Source organism: Dasypus novemcinctus, chromosome 27 (assembly GCF_030445035.2).
Source record: "Dasypus novemcinctus isolate mDasNov1 chromosome 27, mDasNov1.1.hap2, whole genome shotgun sequence".
Lineage (NCBI taxonomy): Eukaryota > Metazoa > Chordata > Mammalia > Cingulata > Dasypodidae > Dasypus > Dasypus novemcinctus.
Genome location: NC_080699.1, coordinates 29,391,927 through 29,404,285, shown reverse-complemented (window position 1 = coordinate 29,404,285; position 12,359 = coordinate 29,391,927). Strand labels below are relative to the sequence as shown.

The window sequence follows — 12,359 nt, the reverse complement described above, 5'->3', positions numbered from 1 at the left end:
CCACCAAAAATCTGAAGGGCACCTGTTGCAAGGGTCTATTTAAGGTCACCTTGCTACCTCTATTTGGACCAGGTAGAAAAGAATAGTCACTGGAAAAGCCTCACAGGAGCCTGCAATTTAGAAACTTGGGGGGGGGGCAGGGGGGGGCAGGGAGGACAGAGAGTAGAGGGAATGGAAAGGAGAAAAAGGATGGGAGGGAAAGAACAGAACAAAGGAGAAGGGAATGGGGAAGGAGCAGATGCTCAGCGAACAGCACAGAATCTAAAATATATTGAAAGGATGAAAAAGAGTCAGGCCCTCCTTGAGGTGTGGTTCTCCAGCTCTTCCTGATTTTTTTTTTTTTTTTTGGTACCAGGAGCCGGGAATCAAACCCCAAAGCTCGTATGTGGGAGCCAGCGCTCAACCACCAGGCCACATCGGCTTCCCTGAGTTGGTTTTTCCATTTGCTTTGCTTATTACTTGTTTTTGTCATTTCAGGAAGCACCAGAAACCAAACCCAGGACCTCCTTGTATGAGGGGGGAGCCCAACTGCTCGAGCCACATCCACTCCCCAACTCTTCCTGATTCTTGAGAGATCTGTTGCCTTTCACTCAACTGCTATTTTATTTGCACTACTTCAACAAATATTTGTTCCTTACAACCAAAAGAACTTGGTTGATGATACAAATAATCAAACTGATTATTTTCAAGTGAGTGTGTGTCCTGATTTTTCAACGAGACTGCAAGCTTTCTAACATCAGGGTCTGAATGTCTTCCTTCCTTTGAAGGCATGTCATAGTGCTCAGGACAGGACCCTCCCCACAGAGAACACTGTAAGTGACCACTGAGTCAACATCCCGGGACTCTAAAATGCGCTAGGTCCTGGGAATAAAGCGGTGGACGGCATGGGAGTTCTGCTCTCCAGAAATGCCCCTCGTCGAATGGCAGATGAAAGGCAAATCACAACAGCAGGTGGCATGGCAGCGAGAGCACGGCTCTGCCTTTCTACGACCCCGGTTCTGCTCTGTGGAGGAATTCCCAGCAGTGATTTAACCTGCTGAGTCTCAGTTCTATCATCTGGAGAACGAGGCCGCCACCTGTCTTGCTGGGTCTTTCTAAAGATTCCTGCTAATGTAGGTAAAACACCTATGCTGTACTTGGTAGACCACAGACAACAAATAGCAGCAGTTATACAAGTTTTCCTAAAGAGAAGTACTCAAGTGCAGAAAAGGGCACACTTGGAGAGAATCATTAACTCCGTCAGGACAGGGAGGTGCAGGCTCTCAGAGGCTTCAGGGAGGAGGGGGAGAAAAAGGGCAGCACATCCCCACCCTCCTCCCTCCGGCTCAGGAGCAAATGGCTATCCTCTAAGGGGAAGCCTGGACCCGCACAGCCCTCGGGCCCCGCAGACTCTGCACCTGAGCCGACTCTTGTTCCGAGCCACGCGGGTGAGGGTGTAGCGATTGATGGTGTAGAAATAGTCGTGGTATGGCACGTCGTGGGTGAGGACCTCGGCGTCGATCACGTAGCACTCGCTCTCCTGGCTCGCCTTGTACATGGTCTGTGGGGAGGGCAGGTCCGTGGCACAGAACCCAAAAAAGGACAGGCCCCTCCTCCTCCGTCTCCCCCACCCCACAGAGCCATGGGCCAGGGCGGCCTCGTTTCTGTGCCAAACAACACTTGCATCGGGAAACTTCCAGTGCCTTCCATCCCACCCTTACCTGCCGCTGCCCCGCCCTTACCTGCGTCTCCCTGACAGTGGCAGTTTTGGGAGCCAGCGGGTTGGTGAGGGTGATGGTGTAAAGGATCACTCGGCTCTGATTCCCGTTCTCTTCCTTTTTCCAAGGATGGAAGATGATATCTGAGGTGGAGAGGCGCCTTGGAATGGGCGAGGGGAAGACGCGCCCCCTTCCCACTCCCCAATTCCCCCTCCAAGTGAGCTGCTTTTGCTGTGCTTGCAGCCCCAAAAGGAAGCCAGCGAGCGCCTGCAGGCCAGGGGTGGGGCGGCGAGGCGGAGGGGGGCAGGGGCCGGGGTGGGAGGAGGGGGCAGTCCTGAGCAGAAAGAGGCTCATTGTAGCATTGCCGAAATTCTGCACAGGGCTCCAGAGTGCTGACTGTTCCTGGGGCTGGGGCAGGAGGTCCCCGGGGCCACCTACGGGGCTTCTGGCAACACTGGAGTTACTGTGACCAGGGCCTGGATCCCTTGGGAACAAGTCCTCTCCTCTACGGCGTGACCTCGGGGTGCCCTCAGCATGTCCCCTCCTCCCGCAGAGGGTCCGCTGGTGCCCAAGCGGGTTTTCACAGGAGGCTGCTCAGCAGCAATGCGAGGCCAGGCCATGGGGCAGGACATGGAGGAGGCCGGGAGCACCAGCTCCTCCTCAATTCGCATCCTGGCCCAGGCACTTTGCAGCTGCAAGATCTCGGGCAAGTGATCAGAGTCTCTTGGAGTGTCAGGTTCCTGCTCAGTATCAGGAATCATGATCCCCAGCACGCCGGGCAGTTGTGAGCGTGCAAAGAGATAAAAGGATGTGCACGGCACATGATGGGTGCGTCCCGCTAAGCAGGGGCTGCTATTCTTCCTGCAGCGGTGAGCTTTGTGAGGGCAGGAGGAACTGGGCAGGCCTTGCTTGCTGGGGAGTCTCTGGGGCCCAGTGCCAAGCACCTGGTGCCCACGAGGCCAGAGGCAAAGCTGCCGTGTACGTGGGAGGAGTGGGCAGGCTGCACCCCGGAGGGGCCTGGCACCGGGTGAGGCAGATGGCACCGGGGCCTGGTGCCATCAGCCAGCCTGGGAAAGGAAGATGCTGGAGAAGAGGTGGAAGAAGGGAAGAGGGAGGGAGGGAAAATGGAGGGGGGTGGGCAGTGCGGGAAGGGGCGGGGCGGGAGGGACTGGCACGCACCGGAGAAGCGCCGCTGCTCCATGAAGTCCCTCTGGAAGGGCGAGTCGGTGAAGAGGAGGTCATAGAGCTTGTCCACGCTGAAGTTGAAGACCTCGTTCACGTACTGCCGGCCACTCAGGTCATCATAGAAGGCCTGGACCTCCCCTGCACAGAAGGGAGGATGAGGATGGGGACAGTGGGGACGGCCCATCTGTCTATGGTTAAGGTTGAGGGGGGAGAGGCCATGGAAGGGGCTGGCAAGCTCGTGGGCTCAGCTCTTGATGCCTTTGCTTCAGCCCCTTTTTCTTCCTGGGAGGCATACACACACCCCCGGCTTGCATTCTATCCGTCCATCCCTTACAAAGAGTGAGGGAATATACTCTTTGCTTTTATACTTTCAAACCTTCCTAAGTGGCTCTGGGACTAAAAGTCAAATAAATGATGACTTTCTGAGCCTGCCTGTACTCAAAGCATCAGTTATCGTGTGTCTACATGTTGATCACCACTGACGAGAAATGGCCCCATGGCCCCTGGCAGAGAGGTGTGCTCCAGGGATGCTGGCTCCTCTGAATGCTGTTGTGTAAAAGTGTCTACGGCTAGGATAACCTGAGAGGCAGTAACCCTTACGTCCATGAGGCCTGCTCTCCTTCCATAAGGCAGCCTATTTCCCTCCGACTCAAAAACCTTAATTTTCTGGCTTTGCTCTCTGTTACACGAGCTTGGAGGGGGGCTGCTAAAGGCGACTCGTCCCCACTCATCAGCACCTCAATCCTCAGTTCCTGCCCTCACCATGGTGTAGGTCATGGCAAGCAGGACGCAGCCCGCTAAGCCTGAGGAGGTCAAGAAGAACTCATGAGCACCCTACAGGGCCAGCACCTGTGACTGTTCAGGTGGGGGGAAGAGTCACATCTTCACGTGCATGGCGCCCTCAGGTACCACGCAATCTGTGCAGTCATCTGCACTGGTCCTGGATTCTAGATGGGGGTTGGGGAACCAACCAAACCATTCCAGGTGGCCACTCCAGGTGCAGCAATTGTCCAGAGATGAGGAGGGGAGCACTATCAGCATTGACTCACTCACTGGAACACCCACCAATTCCATGGTGGTAAGCCATCAACCAATTTAACCAGTACTCTGAGAATTTGACTTCTCTCCAAGGAATGCAAGAAAGCAGTGTTTTCCTATATAAGGTCCTAGAAGCTGACTCCACGCAGGGGTCAGGGTTATCTATTTGGAATAACTGGAGAGATGCGATGTCTCCAAAATCTGTCTGACCTGGCAACACTTTTTCTTCTTGCATAGTCTAAAAACCCCAGGCTGGAGTCGTCACTAACGAGGTTTGCAGCTGCCTTCAGGAAGTTTCCACGAAAATCTATTATTTCCAGGGAGCAGCTGATGGGCACTTTCCTAGTGGCATAAGAAGACTGCTTCCCTTGCATCTCTGGAAAGGACAGAGACGCAAGGCAAAGCGATGCCAACAGGGGGTACATTTAGTGATGAGACTGGAAGGCAGCACAAATCATTATCTATTGAGCAAAGAAAGACAAATATAGAATGATGAGGATCCTGTAGCGAGTACCTGGAAAAAGGGAACTCATGCTCATAACAAAGTGTACCTTTTTATAAAAGTTCTGTTTTCCACCTTCTACCAGGAACCTAGAAAGTGACTCTGGCCTCCATATAGGGACATCCTTTCAGACATCACAACAAAGCAAGAAAGGGCCACTCTGCACCCATTTTCAAATGCCCACCTTCATCATGGGTGTCAGAGGAGTCACTGAGCTCAGTGGGGATGTCCTCGTTGTCATTGAAGTCCAACGAAGGGGAGTTCACAGGAGCAATGATTTCAATCTTCTCCCCTATGATGTTGTCAATGGCAAGCTCCTTCTCCAGGGGCCCATCGCCCTCCAGCACCTCCTCCTCCAGGGGCAGGCCATCAAACTGGAAAGGAGAGAGAGCAGTCACCCAACAGGGCAAGCTGACATGGATCTACTCTCCCCAGGTAGATGAGGGTGGGCCTGGCTTTGGGAGCCCTCATATTCAAAACACAGCCGTGGGGAGCAGATGTGGCTCAAGTGGTTGAGCTCCTGCTTCCCACACGAGAGGTCCTGGGTTCGCTTCCCAGAGCCTCTTAAAAACAAACAAACAACAAGCAAAACAAATGAAAATACCAATTCAGGGAGCTAATGTGGCTCAGTGGTTGAGCACCAGTTTCCCACATACAAGGACCCGGGTTTGATCTCCATTACTTCAAAAACAAAACAAAACAAAAAACACCACAGCTAGGCTCAAGTCCTGCTCCAGGGCTTCTCCCCAGCACCACCGTGGAAGACGAGTGAACAGTCTAAGGTGCTGCCCTTCTTTTGCTGGTCACATCTCCCAAGTTGACAGTGAGCTCCTTCAACCTCAGCCCTTCTGGAGCCACACCTCTACCATGTGGTAACAATGTCAGCCTGCCTCTAAAAGTATCTTTTATTTCTAAGAGCCCAAAAGGTTTCACAGGCATTTTTAAATTCATTTTCCCACTGGCCTTGGAAGGAAACAGGTACACATCCTGCCATTTTAAAGATAATCTCGGGTAGCAATGCAACTAGAAAAAAACCTTGACCAAAACAAGGAAAGGGTAAAGAGAAATGAGTTTATATGGCTAAGAGACTTCAAAGTGAGTCGGGAGGTCATTCCAGAGGTTACGCTTATGCACGTCTCAACAGGAGCCCACTCACTGCCAAAGTAAATATTGCCTCAAATAGCAGGGCTCCTGAGGGCTCTGGAGACACCCAGACACGACAGTCAGGGCAGACTGCTCAGGAGTGTGGTGCCCTGCCAGCGGCCCTACTTTGGAATTTATGCTCCCCAGGGTGACAGAGTTGGACTCAGTTGTGGTTTGCCTACACATGGCTGTTTTGCCCCTTCTATTTGAACCTATAGTTAGTAATGGAGTTGATAGATATATGTCCAAGAGACTTAAATCTTTGGGCTGTCCATGTACCAGTTGGGCCCTGAACCTCAACAGAGTTGCAACACCTACTCTCTAATTCATTGGACTTACCCAGGACAACAAGGAGATGATGATGGACAAGAACCACCTCAAGGAACAGAGAGAGCCTGCAACTGCAAGCAAGATAGTCCCATCCATCTGCTTCATGCATTCTAAGCCCCCTTTCAATTAGAGGTGGAGTGGGCATCACCATCCCAGAATCCTCAGGATTGGGAAATGAACGATGGACTAGAGTGGAACGATGGACTAGAGTGGACTGACAGGTATTCCACTATGAACTTATTGTGATTCTGGCAATGGAAGAACATTGATGTGGAGGCAGTGGCCACTGGAGGTTCTGAGGGGAGGGAGAGGGAAATATAGGTAATTTGGGGGCACTTTCAGGACTTGGGAATTGTCCTGAATGACACTGCAATGACAGATATAGGCCATTATATATCTTGTCATAAGTTAGAAAAATGTGCAGGGAGAAGCTTTTTCTAATGGCTTTCATCTGCTCGGAAGTCCAAGAAAGTCTTGGATCCCAGGCACCCAGAGCCCAGCTCTGGACTCTGGGACAGTATTAGACTGGAGAGAGCCCATGTGCTCCAGGATGCTTCCTTGAAGAAGCTGACCACGAGGCAACCATCCTCCCCCTCTACCCACGCCCCACGTGGGGCTCTTGTGGGGTTAATGAAGGAACCATTGGCCCCCATGTTGCAGGTGGAAGCCCAGGACCAACGGCCCATACCGAGACGGGGGCTTCGCTGCTGCCCGTGGATGTCAGTGTGCTGTTGGTGATGGATTTCTTTGGCAGCTGTGGACTGGCATCCGGCTTGGTCTCTATGCTGCTTTTGGATGAGCTGTCATTCACTTCGTTCTCTTCTACGGGGATCTCCTCGCAGTAGCTGAGAGGTGGGCAGGGTGGTGGGAGAGAAGACACCAGTGAGCCTATGTGAACGTCAGGGGTCAAGAGCCTTAGACCCATCTACCCTTCCAAAACGTGGGGCTTTCCTGCTTTCTTGCTTGGTGTATTATCTTCCTCTTATCCCAAACTTTCCCCTGAAATCTCCTTCGGCACCCTCCTTAAACCATTACTCCTCTTCAACGATTTTCCCCATTGGTACCCATCCCAACCTGACTGCTCAAATCCAGTCCCTCGACTCTGAGCATCTGTTCTATTTCTCACATAGTGAGGAGGACAGGACTCTGAGCACAGGGTGCTCCATCGTTGGTCCTGCCCAGATTCTAGGTCATAATTAACTTTTCTGCATTGTACACCTGAGAGCAACCCTCCCCCAGATGAAGGTGGGGGCACCATACTGTCACCCTTATCATCATTAATATCTGACTTAGACTTGACAATACTATTTCCTCATCTGGATACATAACAACCCTGAGTAAATCATGATGTACATTTTAGAGAAAATCAGATACTCACAGAGATTAAGTGATACCACCATGAAGTATCAGAATTTGCACTTGAGCCCAGTCTCCGAACTACACATTCAGTGCTCTTATTCCTCTTTTGTTCCTTTCATTCTCCTCTGCCTCTCACATTCCCACCATGCCTCCAAACTCAAGCAAGCTTTAGGTCAGTCAATTCACAGTTCCCATCTTACTCAACCTATCAACAGCTTGTGATGCGGCTGAGCTCCCTTCTCTAGAACTTAAGAGAACAGCTCCTTCTCCTTAAAACAAGAGCATGGAATGGAATGACATTCCTTTCCCTTACAACTCCCTTCCCTTGACCTCCAGGATGCTGAATTCTCCTGGTGCTCCTCCTCCCTCACTAGACATTATTTCATGAGCTGCTCCGTTGTTCCTTCTTTTCCTTGGAGCACCCCAGACCCAACTCTTGAATTTCTTTTTATATTCACTCAGTCACTTGGTGATTTTAGCCAGTCATGGCTATCCATTAATAATTCCCAAATTTATGTCTCTAGCCCAGACTTCTCCACACTCATATACCAACTGCCCACATAGCATCTGCACTTGTGTCTAACAGTCATTTCCATTTTAACTTGCCTAAAACCAAGCTCCTGGTCTTCCCCTAAACCACTTTGCCTACAGGATCGTCCATCTCCATTTGGCACAGCTCCATCCTTCCAGATGGTGAAACAAACCAAAAACTTAAAGTCACACTGGGTCCTTTCTTTCTGTCACATCCCACACATCTCATCCACCAGCAAATCCTTCAAAATATTTCTGGTTCTATATTCAAAATACATTCAGGTGACTATTTTTTACCATTTCTACTGCTACCCTCCTGGTCCAAACCACCGACGCTTCTCATCTAAAGTATCTAAATTATTCAGTAGCCTCTTAGCCAGTCTCCCTGCTTCTGCCCTTGCTCCCCTTCGGTCTATTTTCAACAGAGAAGCCAAAGTGATCTTGTTAAAATATTAAGTCAGATCTCAGTTATCTGCTCCAAACCTTCCTAAGGCTTCTCATCTCCCTCTGAGGAAAAGCCCCTCTTTACAATGGCCTAAAGGCTCTTAGAATCTGGTCTGTCTCCCTCCCTCACCACATCTCTGACCACTTCCCCTTTCCATTCTGCCACACACTGGCCAGCCTGTTGTTCCTCTGCCTGGAATGTTCTGTTCCCAGAAGCCTCCATGGTCCATTCCCTCACATCCTTCATGTCCTTACTTGGATGCCACTTTCCCGGGGAGGCCCCCACTGCTGTCCCACCCCCTCCTCAGAAGAGGGCCTTGTTGGAGAGGGCTCCCGAATCCCTGGGCAGCTCCCGCCACCAGCCCTCACTCACCCCATCGTGTTGAAGTCGTCGTCAGGGGGCACGTAGTCCTCGTCATCACTGGTCAGACCCAACTCATTCCCATAGCACTGGTGGACAAAGTGCCAGAGCTCCTTGGGGCACAGAGGCTGCAGTGGAGAAGAGAGATGACTCTCACCTTCCTTCTCCAGCTCTTCCCTCTACGCAGAGGCCCTGAGCTGGCTTGCCTCTCCTGGAGGGTAACACCCAAACAAAATCTCCCTCGCTGGACCACAAGGAGAGCAGCTGCCTCCATGATAGCCTCATCTGCCTCTCCTTCCCTCTCTTCAGGGATTTCAGCAAGACACCCATCATTTACCTAGGAATATGGATTTTGCAAAGCTAGGCACTTGGCCCTCCTTGCCTCTTCCCTCAACTCAAGCTTTTAGAATGACCAACTGGACCTTTGAGGGTGGCAACTATCCTCACCATTTGCTCCTATTTATGAGGTACATGAAGGGGCATAACCCTGGGGCCAAGGGGAAAGTGGGGGGGATGGCCCAGAGGTAATCACTGAACTTCTGATCTGGACTCTTGTGCCCCATCTACTGCAGAAGTCTCCTTCTCTATTGATGGTGGCTACACAGGCCCTGCTGGATCACTTCCAGGAATGAGGTTTAAGCTCAAAGGTGGCCCATTCCATAGCCATTAGAAAGAGCCCAACATTCTCATAGGCTAAGGGGCCCTAAAAGTCATCTCAGCCAACCCTGTCTCAACCACCTGAATACTTTCTTCTTTAGGCTGAAGCCACATCAGTTTGCCTGTGGTTCTATTCATTAGTTCTGCTTTTTTTCCTAATTACATTGGGTGGCTACACAGCCTCTTTGAAAGGACCACCCTACCAATGCCAATGATTTAGTTCATATGACACTGAGTTTCCCGAGAGAGGTAAAGGCATGTCAAAGAATTGAGATCAGAGGTGGAGGCTATGAGTGAGTCTCAGGTTGGAAGGAAAGGAAGAGGTGCTAGGGAGAAGTATAATAAAAAGAGGGCAAGAGCATTTCATGAAAACAGAAGGAGCCAACTATCTTAAAAAAAAATTTTTTTTTTTAAATTAAAGAATGTTCATCAGGCAGAACTTGAACAGTTCTTTTGTGAGGACATTTGAGAACCATATGGATGATCCTATGTCTTAGAAGGACAGCAGCTGTGAACTGAACATTCAGACCTGCCAGTGGAGACTCAAACACATTACCCTTTTACCATTCTTGATGGCTAATACAGGGAGAAGGTTTCAGCTCAACCAAGTTACCAGAATTTATAATAGAGCTCTAGACTCTCAGGTTAGAAGAAATTCTAGATAATAAATCCACTCAATTTCCTTTAGAGAGTAATGAGTTTGGGCTAGAGTCAAGGCAGATACATGGATATATTTATACTGTATGTATACATGTATACATGTATGTATGTATACATACATGTATGTATGCATACATACACGTCATATATATCTACACACACACGTATAAGTGTACATACACACACTTCTTCTGTCTCTTGTTTTGGGGTTGGAGACTGCTGCCCAGCACCCCTACCCCATCTGAGTGGAAGCTCTTTAACGCAGGGACCACGGTGTCTTCAAACCCTTGAGCAGTCAGTTGATGGGCCTGAAGTGACTGGAGGATGAGTGCCTTACTCCTGGCAGCTCAGAGGCCCTTCATGTAAGAGGATCTGCTACTTTCAGGACCTGGGTCAATACTGCGAGATTGAGCAACACCACAAGTCTGGGGATTCCTGGAACCGTGAAGGGACATGAGTTTCTTTGGCACTGGCTAGTGCTATACCACGGGGCTCACCCCAAAACGGAAAGATCACTAGGGGGATGTGCACCCTGAGACTGAAGGAGGTATGGGGCGGTACTTACCTTTTCAAGGAGAGCATTCTGCCAGAGCCGGAACATCATCATGTATGTCCTATCTCGGGCCCCAAATGAAGTGAAAAAGTGCTAGGTTGGAAAAGAAATGGTAAGAAATGCCTGTTCAGACTTATAATGGATGGAGACACAGAACTTCTTTCTTTAAGAAAATCTACTAATTTCATCCTGAAATACCACTGACTCTCAATTACCCGTGATGACAGCACAGACACATTAGTGATGGGTCAGCACACTGAAGGCCTGGATAACTGGGAATTCTAGGTCCCTGCAGCCTTCACCCACGCTTTCCTCAGGGATCCTCACTCAAGTCTGAAATGTTCATCTCTATAAAAAATCCCCTTTGGTTACCTACCAGGACTGGGTAAGCAGTGAGCCGTAATCTAGGCTCAAGGGAAGGAGAAGACAAACTCATGGACACTCCTTTCCTTCATTTATTCAACAAATAGTTGAATACCAGAACTCTTCTACATGGTTGGAAACAAAACAGCAAGAGGCTATGAGTGGCAGCCTTTTATATTTTGTAGGAAGCAGGCCATGGAAACAAGACCTGGCTGAGCCTGGGCAGGTACCAGATGCTTCATAAATGCTATTTCACTGGAACCACACAAAAGCCTCAAAAAGTAAACAGAATGCATGGAAGGGAAACAGAGGCTGGTGAGTCTGGCAACACCTATTATCACAAAGCTTGTTAGTGCAAGGGCTACAACTTCCCCCAAAGACTATCTGACCCTAGAGCCCCCTGGTTCCTGACAGTGACCTCCTCAAGTCCAGGGAATTGTAGACTGTGTCATTGGCAGAAACCTTGCCCACCCATAATCCTGAATCTAAACCCTTCAGGCCTGGATAGAGATGAAAAATCACAGCGATTTTTCCATTCTAAATTTTATCTACCATATTTTCCCCATATAATTGGACCATCCATTTCCTAACAGACCTCCTTATCCCCTTTGAGCTATCACCAACCAGGCTGATATATAATGATAATTTATATCTGTAGAGAGCTTTACAATCTGGTATTTTCAAGCAGATGCTATCATTTCAAACCCTGTTAAACAGGTACTGTTGGCTCTATTTTACACATGAGGAAACTGAGGCTTAGAGACACAAGATACAGCATGCCTACAGTAGCAGGGCTCAAAGCCAGGTGTTCTCCACCCCACCAACCAATTCAGAGTCCCCCCCCCACCGCTCAGAGTCCCACCACCCTGCCCACCATGGAGCGGGTTCCAGCAATTCTGCATCATCCCAATCCTATCGGCCTCTATGTTAATGCAATGTAAGGGAGTGGGGGTATGGGGAGTTCAGTCCAGGATGGGACCCCACATACCTTTTCTGAATCAGTGCAAACTTGGATGGCATTGGGAATGAGGCGAGCTGTTTTCTCTTTAGTCATGGAGCAGATGTCTTTCAAACGGACTGTCAGCTGGCATTCCCACAGGAATAGAGAATGGGTAACAGGTAAAAGTCAGGCAAAGAGTGTGCTCACGGCACCAGTTGAGACAGAGGAAATCAGGTCACAGTTCATATATCTCTATGCCTAAAAGGGACCTTCTTAGAGCTCATTAGGTTTATCCCCTTATTTCTCAGAGGCCATGCAGCTAGTAGTGATTCTTGGTCCACTGACATGGAGCTTTCTCATGTCTATGCCATTTGCAAACTGTGCAGCAGTCCTATCATTATTTGCCACTGACAGAAATGCAGTGGTGCTGGATGGGACCGTAAAACCATCTACCTCTCTCCCTGTATTATAAGATGGGGAAACATAGGTAAAGTAAAAAGAGAAGACTACCCTAAAATCATGCAGCTAATTATCTGCAGAATCCAGAAAGTGTACAAGCCAGTCCTTCTGAGTTCCCCGGCCAATGTCCTTTCTAC

General features: G+C 49.7%; 1 protein-coding gene across 8 annotated transcripts in view; it reads right to left on the bottom strand.

Moving 5' to 3' along the window:
* Window positions 1-12,359, bottom strand: part of GRAMD1B (GRAM domain containing 1B) — a 200,836-nt gene that overhangs the window by 37,941 nt on the left and 150,536 nt on the right. For all 8 annotated transcript variants that reach the window (XM_071212384.1, XM_012525562.4, XM_058289427.2 and 5 more), the window contains 8 exons: window positions 11,812-11,907; window positions 10,473-10,553; window positions 8,603-8,718; window positions 6,584-6,740; window positions 4,607-4,796; window positions 2,877-3,020; window positions 1,722-1,840; window positions 1,398-1,540 (listed from right to left, as the gene is read on the bottom strand). In XM_071212384.1, the coding sequence (XP_071068485.1) occupies window positions 1,398-1,540; window positions 1,722-1,840; window positions 2,877-3,020; window positions 4,607-4,796; window positions 6,584-6,740; window positions 8,603-8,718; window positions 10,473-10,553; window positions 11,812-11,907 (1,046 nt within the window). The remainder of the gene's footprint in view (window positions 1-1,397; window positions 1,541-1,721; window positions 1,841-2,876; window positions 3,021-4,606; window positions 4,797-6,583; window positions 6,741-8,602; window positions 8,719-10,472; window positions 10,554-11,811; window positions 11,908-12,359) is intronic.